The 18,357-nt window shown below is 42.3% G+C and overlaps 1 protein-coding gene across 6 annotated transcripts in view; it reads left to right on the top strand.

Annotated features, from left to right (window-relative positions):
- The first annotated feature begins 4,385 nt into the window (after positions 1-4,385).
- ARMC8 (armadillo repeat containing 8) overlaps positions 4,386-18,357 on the top strand; it is a 115,614-nt gene continuing 101,642 nt past the window's right edge. For 2 of the 6 annotated variants that reach the window (XM_055295298.2, XM_055295296.2), the window contains exons 1-2: positions 4,449-4,737; positions 5,589-5,664. Coding sequence is in view for 4 of the 6 variants with exons in the window: in XM_055295296.2 (XP_055151271.1) it covers positions 5,662-5,664 (3 nt within the window). In the remaining 2 variants the exon portion in view is untranslated. Of the gene's footprint in view, positions 4,738-5,588; positions 5,665-18,357 lie in introns of all 6 variants that reach the window. The other 4 variants (XM_055295297.2, XM_055295295.2, XM_055295301.2 and 1 more) reach the window with 4 other exon arrangements.

Raw genomic sequence — 18,357 nt, 5'->3', positions numbered from 1 at the left:
CATTAATCATAGTTATTTTAGGTTGCCTGTCTTCTAAGCCCAATATCTTACTTATCTGCAGAGCTGATTCTGTTGTCTGTTTTTGTTTCATTGGATTCTTTTTTTTTTTTTTTGAGACGGAGTCTCGCTCTGTCGCCCAGGCTGGAGTGCAGTGGCGCAATCTCGGCTCACTGCAAGCTCCGCCTCCCGGGTTCACGCCATTCTCCTGCCTCAGCCTCTCCGAGTAGCTGGGACTACAGGCGCCCGCCACCATGCCCGGCTAATTTTTTTTTTTTTTAGTAGAGACGGGGTTTCACCGTGGTCTCCATCTCCTGACCTCGTGATCCGCCCGCCTCGGCCTCCCAAAGTGCTGGGATTACAAGCGTGAGCCACCGCGCCCTGCCGTTTCATTGGATTCTTAGTTTAAAAATCTCTGTCACTCAGGCTGGAGTGCAGTGGCGCGATCTCAGCTCACTGCAACTTCCGCTCCCAGGTTCAAGCAATTGTCCTGTTTCAGCCTCCCGAGTAGCTGGGATTGCAGGCACGGGCCACCATGCCTAGTTAATTTTTGTATTTTTAGTATTGACGGGGTTTCACCATATTGGTCAGGCTTGTCTCAAACGCCTGACCTCAGGTGATCCACCCACCTCGGCCTCCCGAAGTGCTGGGATTACAGACGTGAGCCGCTGCGCCCAGCCTCACAGTCTCACTTTTATTCCTGTCTGCTGAGGGCAAGAACCATGTCTTTGTTCCATTTCAAAATTCTAGTTCAGTGCATTCACAAGAAAACCTGTAGTTAGTGTCTGTTGAACTGCATTGTATCTCCTCTATACTATTGTCAGTCCATTTTCTTTTTTATTTAAAGTATTTCATCTGTTTTCTTTCTTTTTTTTTTTTTTTTGAGACCAAGTTTTGCTCTTGTTGCCCAGGCTGGTGCGTGCAATGGCGTGATCTTGGCTCACCACAACCTCTGCCTCCCGGGTTCAAGCGATTCTCCTGCCTCAGCCTCCCGAGTAGCTGGGATTACAGGCATCCGCCACCACGCCCAGCTAATTTTTTTGTATTTTTAGTAGAGACGGGATTTCTCCATGTTGGTCAGGCTGGTCTCGAACTCCCAGCCTCAGGTGATACACCCGCCTCGGCCTCCCAAAGTGTTGGGATTACAGGCGTGAGCCACCGTGCCCGGCCCCTGTTTTCAAGTCTTTTTAAAGATTCTTCTAAATTCCTTTTGGGACCATTCAGGTTTTAGATTATACCTATCTCCCTACACTTTAAACTTTCCTATTTTTGTATAGATACATTTCTCTCTGGCTTTGTTTCTCATCTTAGGCAGTTCCACATAGATATTTATAAAGATTTTTCAGATTTTTTTCTGGCTACTTCTTGTTTTGCGTTTCATTTTTTTTCTTCATTAAACTCACACTTTGTTGTCTGTTTTTTTTTCTTTCAGAAATTAATACTGCTCTAAGAGCCATGGAACGACAGGGAGAAGTTTCATTTCTGTTTGCAGAGTAGTCAGCATGGATATTTCCCTCTCCTCACCACAGTGCCAAATTTAACTGTTTTTGTTGCCCCCCCCCCCCCCCCCCCGCCCCCGCAACCTCCACTTCCCAGGTTCAAGCAATTCTCCTGTCTCAGCCTCCTGAGTAGCTGGAACTACAAGTGCATGCCACTATGCAAGGCTAATTTTTGTATTTTTAGTAGAGATGGGGTTTCACCATATTGGGCAGGCTGGTCTTGAACTCCTGACCTCAGATGATCCATCCGCCTCAGCCTCCCAAAGTGTTACGATTACAGGTGCGAGCCACTGCGCCCACCCTTAACTGTTTTGTTATCGTCACATGGAGGCTGAATCGAAAATTCCTTTTATCTTCCAATTTCTACTCATTACTTAAGAATGTACCTAAAGTTATTTATCAGCAAAATTTGAACTGGGAGCAAGATTCCTGATCTCCAGACTTAGGAGTTGGCTATTCAATGCTTTCTTCCTGTAAAATACCTATGTCAGTCTTCTGGATATAAAACAGGAAAGCCTGGGTAACAGACGTAGGTGTGAGATGTCTTGAGTCACATTTCTAGCTCCTCCCCGCTCTGATTTCAGCCACAGCAGCAGTGACAGTTCTGTGCAAGCTCAGATTTATGCTGCCTATATCCCACCCTAAGATGAAACCTGCAGACTCTGCTTTTTTGTATCAGGTTAAAGAAGCCCGTTCTGTTCTGGGTGCAAATATAATCCAGGAGGGCAGGGAGTTAATAGCCCTAGGGAAATCCTCAACCAGTACAGATGGTATTGGTGGATGAATGCTGTAGCTTCAAGATGGACAATCCAGAGAGGTATTCTGTATGTTTTTCAGAAGTGATTGAGGAATAAACAGTGGCATCAATAATGGATAATTATCTTGAATATTTATTCTTTCTTTTTTCACTCTCCCTGACCTATCAATTTTGTTCCCTGAAAGCACTTCCTAAATAAACTACGTGCACACAAATCTTCGTCCCAGGCTCAAACTAAGCCAAAAATTCGTTCAACAAACATTTACTAAGTGACTGTGCTAGGCACTGAGATAGACAACCTAGAAGATAAAACTCCTAGTGCCTGTCTTGAAGTGTATAGTGAGACACACACGGAAACAATTAATAACAACAAAACCACCCCACAATTAAAGTGAAGTATGAAAGCACAGGGCAAAGGGTATCTAACCCATGCCTGGGGGAGGCGATTCCTGGAGGACGTATTGCTTGAGCTAATGGATGGAGTGTGGATCAAATACAGTTATAAAGACTCTATATGCTATGTATTAGGGTTATGCTCTGCCCCATTGCAGTATGCAGTACATGATGTGATTTTAGGTGGTCCATGGATGGACATTTAAACTTTTTTTTTTTTTGAGACGGAGTCTCGCTCTGTCGCCCAGGCTGGAGTGCAGTGGCGCAGTCTCGGCTCACTGCAAGCTCCGCCTCCCGGGTTCACGCCATTCTCCTGCCTCAGCCTCTCCGAGAAGCTGGGACTACAGGCGCCCGCCACCACGCCCGGCTAATTTTTTGTATTTCTTAGTAGAGACGGGGTTTCACCGTGATCTCGATCTCTTGACCTCGTGATCCGCCCGCCTCGGCCTCCCAAAGTGCTGGGATTACAAGCGTGAGCCACCGCGCCCGGCCTGGACATTTAAACTTTTTGCAGTTAACGTGTACTAGAATAAAAATAAGGAGCACAACACACTTGATTTCACAGAGTATTATGGTTTAGGATAAAGCCTAAAATTTTTAATGAGTTGAAATTGGCTTTAAATAAAAATATTGAATGAATAATAATACCTAGGTGCAGATTGGCAAAGATTGTGTAGGTGGTGTACAGATTACCCAAGTTTCGGAAATAGTATTATAGCAGAAGGACTACCTAAAATAAAATTCCTGCCTTCCAGGAATTCAACAGTTTGTTAAGGAACACAGACCCATAAGCAGGGGTGGTAAATGCTACACTAAATTTGGAAACCAAGTACAGGAGGAAGACAGGAAAACAGTTAGGAGCAGAGTGCGGGAGAGGCTACCAGCTACAAGACCAGTTGGAAGGCTACTGCTGTAGTCCAGGGGGTTACAAGAACCTGAATTAGGGTGTGGCTATAGAAATGGGAGGAATACAAGTAATGTTAACAGGCCAATTACAACCACACTGTGAAAACCTTACTGGTTGCAAGCAGTACGAAGGTGAAACTTATCCAACCAAGTCAAGGGCAGTGTTGCACACACACACACAAAGTAGTAGGACAGCTGAATTAATCAACTATAATTAAAAGCATACTTTTATTTGGCTTCGGTTATGAGAGTGTTTTAGTGTGAAATATTTAGATATTTGCCCCCATTTTCCCCACTTGACTCAGAAGCTAGAGAAATGTTAACACATATTGTATAACGCTTTCTATGTTCTAGGTTTTTTCAGAGCGCTTCACGTTTGTTGACTCCTCTATCCTCATTAACCTTTATTTTACAGATGAGGAAACTCAAACAGAAGGTTAGATAACTTGCTCAGGGTAAAGCAGCTGATAAGTCAAGTAGCTAGGAAGAAACCCAAGCATTCTGGCTATTCTTAACACTACACCAGAATAAACGCGGCCGGCACACAACGCTAAGGCAAGTCACATTTCCGTATTGCATCGTGAAACAATCACTCTTACGGTTGGCAAAGGTTCTGGGATCGCAATTTCCCCACCTATAAGATGGAGATAACGACGCCGGGAGTTTGGTGCAGAGAGAGATAATGAATATGAAAGTGAACTTCAAACTATGTATGTGGCTCCACGTACTACTTTTTCCAAATATGAATACGGGAACCCATAAACTGCAACTTATCAGTCCCTAAAGCTTGTAGCGTCAGGGCGAGACTCCGCCTCTGGGGCCCCGCCCACCGCGAGCGGCAGGTGGGGCCCGCAGATCTTCTTTGCGCATGCGGAAACTGCTGCCCGCTCCCACCTCTAACCCAGGCTCAGAGTAGCTGCTGTTTCTGAGAGAACGATTCGTAGGACAGCCCCTGACGCGATTCCCTTTTGCCCTTCTTTCTGCGGGCCTTTCCGGTACTTGAGCGGTGCCCAGAGCGTGGCCGGTTCTCGTCTGTCTGGCTGCCTTTAGGGAGAGGTGCCTAGCGTTGGCCAATAGTTGGCTGTCGAAAGTGCCGGCCCCCGCGCCGGCGCCTGCAGCAGCCGGGTGGGAAGGCTCAAGATGGCGTGCCTGTTGGAGACCCCAATCCGCATGAGCGTCCTTTCGGTGAGTGACCCGCCGCGGCCGCCCGCCCGCCCGCCCTCCAGGGAGCCCCATCCCGGTCTCCACCATTCCCCCAAGCGTGGTGTGCCTCCTGGGCACCACCCCCTGGGGCGGCCCCCGGCTCAGTCTTGGGCCAGGGAGTGAGCGAGGGTGGACAGGCGGGATAGACGGGCAGAGGGTACCCCGGCCGAGCCAAAGACGTTTCCAACTCCGGGAGCTCCCGCCGGTGCGGGTTCCCAGGATGGCGTCTGGCAGGCGGGGTGGCTGGGCTTACAGACAACTGGCTGGGCGGTGCGGCTTGGACTTTGCCAGGCATTTCACTGAGCTTTCCTTTTAGCGATGCCGCTCCCCGGGGGCCGAGCGCTCTGCCTTATGAAGCGCTGCGCTTGCAGCCGGCCTGGGAACGAGCGCCCACTCAGCTCTCCCGGGCTTTGGCAAGAAGAGGTGCAGGCTCCTTGGCCCCCATTTCCTCAGAGCTGCCAGGCCAAGTCTGTGCGGCTTCTATCGCGTCCCAGCACCTGGGCACCGGCTGAAGCTGTTTGCTTTTTGGCAATGGTGATTCGTATCAGCTGCAACTCTTCCTAGCGTGTGTGGTTATTTAAGCCCCTTTCCTCCGTTCTGCTCAGAGGTCGCGGCTCTGAGTCAGAGGAACTCTATGTTCCCTGTGCCTGGTATTCCGTTTTTCTTTAAGGGGAGTCAAACATTGAAGGGGGGAAAAGGGGGTGAGATTTCCCCATTGTTGAAAGAAGGGAACGTATTGACATGCCAGGAAGTAAAACCTGTTTTTTTTTAAAAGAAGTTTTTTTTAAAGAAAAAGACGACTTTCACCTTTCGCTATGTTGCTCTTGAACCAGGACCAGGAATGAAAGTTACTGGGAGATAACTTCGAAGGATTTTGCAACAAATTCGAGCTGTCCGACTCTGAGAATGGTCAGTTTACCAATGGTTCATTTGCTATTGTTGGAAACAAGCAGGCAAATACTGATTGACCATCTTTTAGACTTGTGGAAGCCGGTCTGATACTGAGAGGGTAGTTGGATTATAAATGACTTGTCGGGTTCCTAGAGTCTTGTAACTACAACCGGTTTCTTTTCTCTTCTCTGACTTGTCCACAAACAAACTCACCTATCTGAAAGCACCTAGGACATTTGCGTATGATTCAGGGTTAGAGCAGTGTGGCAGACCTCAACCTTGAAAAGGCTTAAGTTGTCAATACAATAATTTTGTGAGGCTGTCAATAGATTTTTCCCCTGATCCATTTTAGCAGTCATTTTTTCTTATTTTTAAACTGCAACTAAGGAAATACTGTTTACCTAAGTATTAGATCAGATTAGCCTGTTACTCCATCACTGACTGTAATACCCAGGAATATTCTGTGGAAGTGCAGGCCAATGACTTTTACCTCATTATGTTTAAAAAAAAAAATAGTATGTGTCTTGGCTGTTCTCAGTTCCCCTTTAATTATTCATTTAGATTTCATTTATCCTTCAGTTCACCTGAAGCTTACTTTTTGGATGTTGTCAACTTGTATAATGCATATGATTGAAAGTTTTCATTTGTTTCACTTCCTTGGTAAATAATCTTTTCTGCTTATTTTATTCAAAAACTTCTTGAACAGTGTTTTCTATTAATACTTCTGTTTAGGATTTGCCTTTAGCCCTAGTCTCATTAGGGGCTTTTTTTTTTCTTTAATTAAAAAAAAAAAAGATTTCCATAATCCCAAAGTCTGGTCTATCAGATCTTCACTCCTAGAGCCTTGGGAAGTAGGAGCTTTTGGATAAATGATTTAAAATGTTTCAATTCACTGATTTTACTAATTTAAAGTGAAACCTGTACCTTTCAAAGTACTACCCAGAGCACCATGTTTTGAAATGCAAACTAGAACAGGAAACATTCATCAGAAATTATCTCGAATGGTTGATTCTTTTAATAAGCTACAATGTACCAGTTATGTACAAGCTCTGTATTGTATATGTTAGAGAATGCAAGGATGAAATCAGAAATGCGTTTCAGGAGCTCATAGTGTGGGTGACGCTATAATTTGATAAACATAATTTCAGCAAGGAGGCATTCAAGTTGTTTTAAAGGATTTCCATTTGAGTCTCTTTATACCTTCTCCTTGGGAGATCTCATTGATTTTCCTGTAACCTTAACTGATCAGTTCTGACATCTACATTGCCAACCTTGACTTTCTTCTACATCTAGTCTTATGTCTTAAATTGTGTGGATGACACCCATCGCTTTCAATAAAGCACATTCCTTCTCCTAAGGGGATTTAGTTATGAGTTTCCAATTTCTGTTAATGGCATTATCTTTCACTGATAAGTCACTGTTGAACCTTCTGAATAATCTCTGATTCTTCCTCCTTTCATCCCCCTATATCTACCAGTTGTTAAGCTCTGTTGCTTCTTTATTCTTAGTATTTCTCATATCTTTCTGTTCCCATGACCACCCTCATTCAGGACTTTGTTGTTTTGTGCCTGCACTACCACAGCGTCCTTTTAATTATTTTTACTGTCTCTAATGTCTTACACTCTCAGTGCAAGTCCGTGTCTACTTTAATTTTCCTAAAGAACTCTTTGTACAGCTGCTCCTCGGTTTCTTTTCTTGATTGAGTTTGTTTTGCCCAAAGGCCCAAGTTTATATTCAGCTTCAGAGTTGAGATTCTTTATTTTCTTCTTTATCTTTTTTTTTTTTTTTTTCCGAGATGGAGTTTTGCTCTTGTTGCCCAGACTGGAGTGCAGTGGCGCAATCTTGGCGCACTGCAACCACCGCCTCCTGGGTTCAAGCAATTCTCCTGCCTCAGTCTCCTGAGTAGCTGGGATTACAGGCATCCGCCACCATGCCCGGCTAATTTTTTTGTATTTTTAGTAGAGACGGGGTTTCACCATGTTGGCCAGACTGGTCTCGAACTCCAGACCTCAAGTGATCCACCCACCTTGGCCTCCCAAAGTGCTGGGATTACAGGCGTGAGCCACCACACCTGGCCAAGATTCTTTATCTTCTACATGAGCCTTCTATCCTGTATAAACTGGCTTTCTCAGGTTAGAGTGATACAGGATTCTTCCAAACTCCAGTAAATCTTATTCTTCTTACTCATTTGTACATATGAATCTTAGCTTTGTATATATATATTCTGTACATCTACTTTGAGCTTCTGCCATTTGCTAGGCAAGCATGGTGTTGAGTTTGGGAATACAGCCATAAGCTACACAGACCTCTGTCCTTTTGGAAATGTTAGCCTAGTGGGAAAAATAGATATCAAATAATCACACAGTTTGTGAATGGTGATTAGTATCATGAATGAAGTATATAGGGTGCTGTTCAAAATATGTCATAGAGGAAACTGATCTAATATGGAGGGCAATAGGAAGAACTAGGGAAGGTTTCCCTGAAGAGGTGACGCTGAGCTGAGAGTTCAAGGATAAGTAAGAACTAACTAGAAAAAGTGACAGAAGAAGAGCATACAAGGCAAAGGGAACTGCTTTTGCAGAGGTCTTTAATAATACTCTGTCTTGTCGTATTAGAGAGTAAATTAATTCAGAAGTAACACTTTGTCTTGCAAATCCTAGGTACTCAGTAAATGTTTGACTGAACTATCTATTTCGGAGGGTTGGACAAACTCTCCAGCCCTCTTTCTAGACTGCACTATGACCACCCCATCCCTCTTTGGTTTGCATTTAACATTACAACATCACCCTTTTCAACAAATTCATAAATTTCTCCCATATTTTCTATACTTTTGAATTATGTTGATTGCATTTTTAAAAACATTTATTTTGAAATAATTATAGATTCACAGGAAGTTGCAAAGATAGTACAGACAGTTCCCTGTGTACACTTCACCCAGTTTCCCTCATAGGTTACATCTTATATAGTTACATTACAATATCAAAACAAGGAAATTGATCTTGGTATAAGTATGTATCTATTTGTATATCATTTTATCACGTGTGTATTTATGTAACCATTACCACCACTGTCAAGATACAGAACTATTTCGTCACCACAAAGATCTCCCTCATATTCCCTCTTTATAGCCCCATCTACCCAGCCTCTCCCCGCAACAGGTATCCCTAACCCCTGGCAACCACTAATCTGTTCTCCATCTCTATAATGTCATTTTCTATAATGTCATATGAATGGAATCATACAGTCTGTGACTTTTTGAGGTTGTTTTTTGTCACTCAGCATAATACTTTTGAGATCTATCCATGTTGTTGCATGTAGCAGTAGTTCCTTTTTATTGCTAAGTAGTATTTCATGGTGTGGATGTACCACAGCTTGTTTAACCATTCAGCTCTTGGGCGTTTTGGTTGCTTCTAGTTTCTGGCTATTATAACGTAATATGAACAATCATGTACAGGTTTGTAAGGACATAACTTTTCGTATCTCTGAGCTAAATGCCCAGGAATGCAATTGCAGGATCATATGGTAAATGTATGTTTAATTTTAAAATAAACTGACAAACTTTTCCAGAGTGGCTGTACTATTTTACATTTCTACCAGTAATATATGAGACATTGTTTCTCTGTATCCTCACCACCATTTGATACTGTTATTTTTTTATTTTAGCTGTTTTAGTGGATGTGTAGTAATATCTCATCATGGTCTTAATTTGCATTTCCCTAATGATTAATAATGTTGAGAATATTGTTATTATTTATTTATCCTTTTTTTTTTTTTTTGAGACGGAGTCTCGCTCTGTTGCCCAGGCAGGAGTGCAGTGGTGCGATCTCAGCTCACTGCAAGCTCCGCCTCCTGGGTTCATGCCATTCTCCTGCCTCAGCTTCCGGAGTAGCTGGGACTACAGGCGCCTGCCACCACGCCTGGCTAATTTTTTGTATTTTTGGTAGAGACGGGGTTTCACTGTGTTAGCCAGGATAGTCTCGATCTCCTGACCTCGTGATCTACCTGTCTCGGCCTCCCAGAGTGCTGGTATTACAGGCTTATTTATCCTTTTGAGACAGTCTTGCACTGTCACCTAGGCCAGAGTGCTATGGCGTGATCTCAGTTCACTGCAACCTCTGTCTCCTGGGCTCAAGCGATCCTTCTGCCTCAGCCTCCCAAGTAACTGGGACTACAGGTGTGTGCCACCATGCCTGGCCATGTAGAGACGGGTTTCACCATGTTTCTCAGGCTGGTCTCAAACTCCTAAGTGTAAGCCATACTCCCACCTCAGCCTTTCAAAGTGTTGGGATTACAGGTGTGAGCCACTGCACCTGGCCTGAAAATCTTTGCTTATTTGCCATCCATGTTTTCTCTTTGGTGAAATATTTCTTCATGTCCTTTTGCCCACTTTCTAATTGGAGTGTTTGCTTCTTTACTGTGGTGTTTTAAAAGCTCTTTATAGGTTTTATTTTTATTTTATTTTATTTTTGAGATGCGTTTTGCTCTTGTTGGCAAGGCTGGAGTGCAATGGCCTGGTCTCAACTTACTGCAGCCTCTGCCTCCCAGGTTCAAGCGATTCTCCTGTCTCAGCCTCCCAGGTAGCTGGGATTACAGATGCCCGCCACCACGGCTGGCTAATTTTTGTATTTTTAGTAGAGATGGCGTTTCACCACGTTAGTCAGGCTGGTCTCGAACTCCTGACCTTAGGCAGTCTGCCCATCTCGGCCTCCCAAAGTGCTGAGATTACAGGTGTGAGCCACCGCGCTGGCTTATTTTATTTTTTGAGACAGAGTTTTGCTCTGTCATCTGGGCTGGAGTGCAGTGGTGTGATCTCAGCTCACTGCAACCTCTGCTTCCCAGGCTCAGGAGATTCTCGGGCCTCTGCCTCCCAAGTAGCTGAGATTACAGGCGTGCACCACCATGCCCAGCTAATTTTTTGTGTGTATTTTTAGTAAAGATGGGGTTTCGCCTTGTTGGCCAGGCTGGTCTCAATCTCCTGGCCTCAGGTGATCTGCCATCTGGCCTCCCAAAGTGTTGAGATTATAGGCGTGAGCCACCGTGCCCAGCCAAAAGCTCTTTATATGTTTTAAATCTGAACCCTTTGTAAGATAGGTATTTGCAAATATTTTCTCCTAATCTGTAACTTGCCTTTTCATCCTCTTAACCACAGTTTAAGATGAACCTTGATCTCATACCTTATACAAAAAGTAACTCAAAATAGATCTTAGATTTTATCATAAAATAAAACTTTTAGAATAAAACAGGAGAAAATCTGCAGAACCTTAGGCTTGGTGAAGAACTTTTAGACATAACACCAAATGCATTACTTATTAAAAAGTTGATAAATTGGACTTTACCAAAATGAAAACTTACGCTCTGTGAAAGGCCCTGTTAAAAGGATGGTTGCATTTAATTTTGGTCACTTTGTAATGGTAAAGAAGTAGGGTAACAAATTGTCTTTGAATCACTCTGTAGGCTATCATAAACAGCTGAGGCACTTGTTGATTTTTAATTGTCTTCTTTACAGTCCTTTCCCAGCGCCATTGTCTTTTTTTTTTTTTTTTTTTTGAGATGGAGTCTTGCCCTGTCACCCTGGCTGGAGTGCAGTGGCGCAATCTCAGCTCATTGCAACCTCCGCCTCCTGGGTTCACGCCATTCTCCTGCCTCAGCCTCCCGAGTAGCTGGGACTACAGGCGCCCACTGCCACACCCGGCTAATTTTTTGTATTTTTTAGTAGAGACAGAGTTTCACCATGTTAGCCAGTATGGTCTCGATCTCCTGACCTCGTGATCCGCCCGCCTCGGCCTCCCAAAATGCTGGGATTACAGGCGTGAGCCACTGCACCCGGTTTTTTTTTTTTTTTTTTTTTTTTTGAGACGGAGTCTTGCTCTGTCGCCCAGGCTGGAGTGCAGTGGCGTGATCTCGGGTCACTGCAACCTCCACTTCCCAGGTTCACGCCATTCTCCTGCCTCAGCCTCCCGAGTAGCTGGGACTACAGGTACTCGCCACCACACCCAGCTAATTTTTTTGTATTTTTAGTAGAGAAGGGGTTTCACCATGTTAGCCAGGATGGTCTCAATCTCCTGACCTTGTGATCTGCCCACCTTGGCCTCCCAAAGTGCTGGGATTACAGGCGTGAGCCACCGTGCCTGGCTGCCATTATGTTTGTTTTTTTTTTTTTGACAAGCAGCTGTTAGAACTTTATAGGGTATTCCAAATCTGGATATTCCTTCATTTTGTTCTGTTCTCTACAGTTGTAAGCCTATTGTTGGCCTTGCCTATAGCTACTTAATGATTTATTCTCTTACATCCATAACTGGCAATAATTAGGAAAAAAAAATTGCTGTGAAGTTGAACCCACTATCCTGTAAACATAAATTTGGCCTCCCTAGGTTTTTAGTAATAAATGCAAAATAAAATCTGTACAGCACATTTTAAAGTTTGCCATTAGTTTACAAAGCACTAAAAAGTACAGGGTATGTCAGTAGGTGGTCCTAAAATAAATTCATCAGTAAATCACGAGGTGCAGTGGCTCACACCTGTAATCCCAGCAGTTTGGGAGGCTTGGGCATGCGGATCACCCGAGATCAGGAGTTCGAGACCAGCCTGACCAACATGGTGAAACCCCGTCTCTACTAAAAAATACAAAAAAAATTAGCCAGGCATGGTGGCAGACACCTGTAATCTAGCTACTTGGGAGGCTGAGGCAGGATAATCACTTGAAACCAACTGGGAGGTGGAGGTTGCAGTGAGTCGAGATTGTGCCATTGCACTCCAGTCTGGGTGACAAGAGCGAAATTGTCTCAAAAAAATAAAAATAAATTCATCAATGAATCAATGGGAACTTTCTAATCTTTAGTGGCAGTGTGTGAAAAATGAGAGGTGCTCATTGTATGTTTCTGGACATCTTGCTGTGTATTTAAGGAAAGACTAAGATAGCGCATGTTGAGGAAGTCTCATAAACTCTGTAAAGAATCAGAAACACATTTATGTAGGGTCTTCAGATTTTAGTTTTGAGACCTAGCCTTATCACCTTCTATTTTCGCTACATTTTAAAATACTTACTGTCAGCAGACAGGAATGTCAGTGATTCTGACTTGTATGTTTTTCAATTCTGATTTGGCATTTGTTTTTGCAGTACCATCTGTCCTGTTGACTTCTGGGTAAAGAGATGGTATTACATGGAAAAAAAACAAAGCTCCTATTATCTGCTAGAAATTGGAGAGCAGCTGCCTTCACTGAACAGTAGTGCTATGATCCCTGGGACTGTTGAGATAGAAATTAAAGGTATTCCAAATAAGAGCAGTTTTACAGAAATAGTCCCCCACCCCACCACTTGTCATTTTGTTGAAAAAAAAAAAAAAAAAAAAAACTGTTTTGACCATATTCCCTAATTTCAGAGGAACAAAGAGTTACATTTTCCACTATATTCGTAATGTAGATATTAGAGGAAAGAGGAATGATGAAACAGTGTAAGGCTTTATATTAAAAATAAAAAGTTGTGGTCCAATGGGAAGTTTTCAGCCTATAAGATGTATTAATATTGAGAGGTCTTTACCACCTGGAAAGTGATTATTGAACACATGCTTTTTTTTGCCTTAGGGGTGTTTTTAAGAATTTCTTAGGCTTTCAGAAAGCTAATGGTGATTGATGGCATAAGGGAGACTAAGGAAAAGGAAAGAGTCATGATGATCATTACGATAAAGCATGATTCACAGGATTTATGCCTTTTTGGCCAGGTGGTATGATCTTCTGAGATGGTGAGAATTAGGAGAGGAATATTTTAGGGGAGTAAGTAGGAAAATGAGTTTCATTTTGGACATGCCAAATTTGTAGTCAGTTGGATATAAAGGTTGAGTGCCTAAATCTGTGGTAATGATCATTATTTTGGCATCATCAGTGTATTGATCTTTGGTTCTTAGCTGTTTAAGGATGAGAATCTCGATACCTGCTTTCCCAGGAGAACATGCATATGCCTAAATAGTTGCATAATTTCTAGAGGTTGCTGGATTCCCTGAAACCCAGAAGTCACTCCAGAATTAACTTCTTCACTTGTCCCAGTGTGAGTCAAGAAAAGATAGCAAAAGCCAGGCACGGTGATTCACGCCTGTAATCCCAGCACTTTGGGAGACTGAGGCAGGTGGATCACCTGAGGTCAGGAGTTCGAGACCAGCCTAACATGGTGAAACTCCGTTTCTACTAAAAATACAAAAAATTAGCCAGGTGTGGTAGCGCACACCTGTAATCCCAGCTACTTGGGAGGCTGAGGCAGGAGAATTGCTTGAACCCTGGAGGCGGAGGTTGCAGTGAGCTGAGATCACACCATTGCACTCCAGCTTGGGCAACAAGAGTGAAACTCCATCTCAAAAAAAAAAAATTTTAAAGTATTTAAAATCATTTTGGAATGGTAAAGATTGTAGCAATAAGGTATTAAAACTCATGTGAGCTATTATGTGTGAGAATTGTTTCTGAAGAGCTACAATTTTTTACCCAGAGTATGCCAGTAATCTCCCAGAAGGTGTACTTTGTCCACAGAAAGGGCTTTGTGTAGCAGGCCTGGGATGCAAAGCTAGGTTATCTGGAGATCCAAACAAACTACAAAGTAAGGTGATTGTGGGTCTGGACACAGACAAAGTGGAATAGACAGATTCGAAGTGGCCTGTGATATTGCTGTGATTGTCACAGGCCACAGTGTGGATGACAGGTCAGGTCTGAGAGATCTTGAGTGGTACTGTAATAGGAAAGTGAATGCACCAGCTGCTGCAAGTGATGGGCTGAGTCTGAGGCAAGCACCATGGATAGCTCCAAGGCAAGGCTATTACTGCCTCTAAGAATCTGAAGCAAATAAAGCCCTTTTTATCAGGAAGGCACCTGGCCTGTCTGAACAATACTACTTCGAAGGTGTGCCATGAAAGATGGTGCCCAGGATCTCTAAGTAATTACATGACAGCAATTTTGAATAATAATTTCAACTATTCTTATGGGCCAGGACAACACCTCATGCTCTGAATAGCCTCACTTTGTTGTTATGTCAGGATTGAGAAGTTGGCATTTAAATACATCCTAGTGGACTTCATTGGTCATCTTACCACCTTGGGAGGTATATAAATGAACTTCAGCCAATCCAGAGGATATCTCAGTCTTTGTAAAACTCTTGATCATTTTTGTAACTTTGCATGTGCTTTCCAGAGATAGTTCTTGCTCCCTTGGACTTTCAGATTATGCTGTCTCACACCCTGGGTTCTTATCTCATTTACTGTATCCAGAGGTATCTTTTATTGACCGTTAGTTTAGGCAGTCTCACCTACAGCGAAGAGTAAATGAATTGAATTTAATAGTGAGAAGAAACCTTAAAGATCTTCTAGAGTTCAGATAGCTGTTTATGATTTGTACCATACTTTAAAAGGGAAAACATCGTAGTACTTGATTAGAAGCATGAATGCAAAATTACTTTCAGTCCTATGACCACCAAGCATTTTATGGCAATATTTAATAGTTTACAAGGGCAATAAGAATGCATTATCACATTAAAAACTCACTACAGAGCCAGATGTGGTGCCGTACACCTGTAGTCCCAGCTCCTCAGGAGGCTGAGGCTGGAGGATCGCTTGAGTCTGTGAGTTTGAGATTTGAGACCAGCCTACGCAGCACAGCAAAACCCTGTCTCTGAGGGGCAAAAGCCAAACAAAAAAAACTCCAGAAAAAGTAAAGGCTGCTCTTCATATCCCTTTTAATCTAACTGTGCCCTGGCTTTTCTTTTATGAAAAATGAAAATCCCTCTTTGTTCCAGTATAAAATCATGGGATCTTTTCTTGGAAGAAACCTGCAGATAATCTTTAGTTCATTCTTGTCATTTTTTTATTGAGGAAAACTGAAAACCAGAGAGGCTGGCTTGCCCACTGTAATATAAAGTATCAGAGTCAGATCTCCAGACTCCCACCTTTTATAAACAAAATTGTGTGTATAGCCTTATATTGTATATTTATTATTACTATTTTTTTTTCTTTTTGAGACAGATTCTCACTCTTATCACCCAGGCTAGAGTGCAGTGGCGCAATCTCGGCTCACTGCAACCTCCACCTCCCGGGTTCAAGTGATTCTCCTGCCTCAGCCTCCTGAGTAGCTGGGACTACAGGCACGTGCCACCACACCCGGCTGATTTTTTTGTATTTTTAGTAGAGACGGGGTTTCACTGTGTCAGCCAGGCTGGTCTGTATCTCCTGACCTTGTGATTCCCCTGCTTCGGCCTCCCAAAGTGCTGGGATTACAAGCATGAGCCACTGCGCCCAGCCATATAGCCTTATATTTTATTAGAGTTTTATTTTCAGATTTGATAAGCACTGATTAATTTACTATTTATTTTTAATGACATGTGAAGTCTAGTTTTTGGTCTTTACTGAGAAGTCAGGCTTACCTCATATGCTATACAAGTATATTAAATTTAAAAATTATATATTTTAGTGTTTTTGTGATTGTATTTGTGAAATTAAAGTAGATTCCATTCTAGGAATCTCAGTTGCCATAGTATGTTACATTCTGCACTGATGAGGCCCAGATGCATTGTGAAGTAACATTTTAGAAACTTTCCGAAATTACTAGAGGCTACAGAAGTACAGAGCTTTGATTAATCTTGGGAGGGAGGATGCAGTGCAACTTGACATACCAAAAAGTGAATAAGGATAAAATTGGTTGCAAAAATAGTACACAAGGGGTCTAAAAGGAATTGAATGTTTTAAATCTCATCAAGTCCTAACGGGGCTAGAAGTTTACCAGAATACAAAGAGCAGAACAAAATAAAACCAAAAAAGCCTACCTCAAAATCTTAGGTTTTGGATAGTATTTGGGAACTTTCTTCTAATTTTTTTCTCCTTTTGGAGAAAGTTGGAATGTAGGAATTTTGGAATACCTAAGAAGGACATGATAGCTGTCTCCAAGTAAAAGGTCTGTCTTTGTGGATAGTGTTATCCTTTTTTGTTCCAAGTAGAGGCAGATTTTTTTCCCTCAAAATTAGGAAAGAATTGCCTAACAATTAGTTTTGTCTAATAGTGAAATTAACTCTGGCAGTGAAATAGTACACATCACCGGAACTCTTCAGGCAGCAGTTAGGCAGTTGTATTTAATGTTTTTTGTCTTTCATGATTTCATGAGAACGCAACCAGAACGAAGGGGAAGATGTGATTTGAAATTAAAGCACAATTTAGTAAAATGCTGCTTTTAAAGTATTGGTGTCTGATATTCTGGATTGTGGTAGTCCTAATCTCTCTAGGGACAAGTACAAATACATTGTCACTGGGCTTTAAAATTAATAATTGAGAATTTGTGATTGATCTGAGCAGTGTACTTGTTTGGCATTTTAGTAAATTGTCACAGTGACAAAAGGAAGTATTTTTTGAACTGAGGGTTTTGGAGGTATCAGAAAATCAAATTTTGGTTTCACATTGTTTTAGGGGTAGAAAGAGGTTCTGGGGCTCCCAGTTGACCGGAAGGTTGAGTTGTTTCAGTTTGTGGTTTCCCAACCCTATCAGACTCACACACTCTGCTTATAATAGATATTTTGTGGCACTTTTTTGGCTGTCTTGAAGTGGCATTCATAGATAAGTTAACTGTTCTCACATGTAACTTTTAAAAAGTTGATATAATGCCCCAGCTGTAATAAAGGAGAAAGACATGAAGCTAATTTATAACATCATTTAAACCTGTAAATACTCAGTTCCTACTATACCAGAAGTAATTAAGTAACAGTATATTTGTAAATATACATAGTTTTGTTGTAAATGTGACAGTTACACTGCAGACTGATATAGATATGTTGTAATGTTTACTTAAATACAATAAATGATATTTTTATGTGACTTTCTGAAATGAATGACTTTTGGTAAAGTTCCTACCAGGACAAAATACCACGTTTTCTTTATTCACGAGTTACATTCTTGGAAAATCGATTGTATATTAAAATGGTACAAAACATATTTTGTGTTTCTATGTAAAATGGAATTAGACTCTAGGTTTTTTGCCTACATGACTGGATAGTGGAAAGTTGGGGGATGTGTGCCTACTGTCCCAGGTCATCTAGCATCTTTAGTCCTTGCCCACTAGATATCAGTAGCATTTGCTGTCATTGTGACAGCGAAAATCATGTTTCAGACTTACAAAATGGATCCTGATTGGAATTGCTGAGAGCATGGGGCTTTCTGAGTGATGTGTGTGTCTTAGCATACACCCTTCCCTTTTCTCACCTCCACTTCCATCTCCCCTTCAGTGTGTGACGGTGTATAGTATAAGCACTTGGAAACAAAATGTGCTATTAAACATTTTTTCCATGCTGTGTCTAGCCCTTAATATATGATGTCACTTATTTATTATGTTTATTGCTTTTTCTCTTTCTCCCTTTGTTGAAATGTACACCCTTCAGTGGGCTTTTTTTTCTTTTTTTTGAGATGGAGTCTCCCTCTGTTACCCAGGCTGAAGTGCAGTGGCGTGATCTCGGCTCATTGTAGCCTCTGCCTCCTGGGTTCAAACGATCCTCCTGCCTCAGCTTCTCCAGTAGCTGGGATTATACGTGCATGCCACCATGCCCGACTAATTTTGTATTTTTAGTAGAGACTGGGTTTCACCATCTTGGCCAGGCTGGTCTTGAACTCCTGACCTCAGGTGATCCACCCACCTTGGCCTCCCAAAGTGCTGGGATTACAGGCGTGAGCCATGCCTGGCCTTTTTTTTTTTTTTTTTTTT

Source organism: Symphalangus syndactylus, chromosome 10 (genome assembly GCF_028878055.3).
Source record: "Symphalangus syndactylus isolate Jambi chromosome 10, NHGRI_mSymSyn1-v2.1_pri, whole genome shotgun sequence".
NCBI classification, from domain to species: Eukaryota; Metazoa; Chordata; class Mammalia; order Primates; family Hylobatidae; genus Symphalangus; species Symphalangus syndactylus.
The sequence above is the reverse complement of the archived record's forward strand: the minus strand, read 5'-3'. Positions and strand labels throughout refer to the sequence as shown.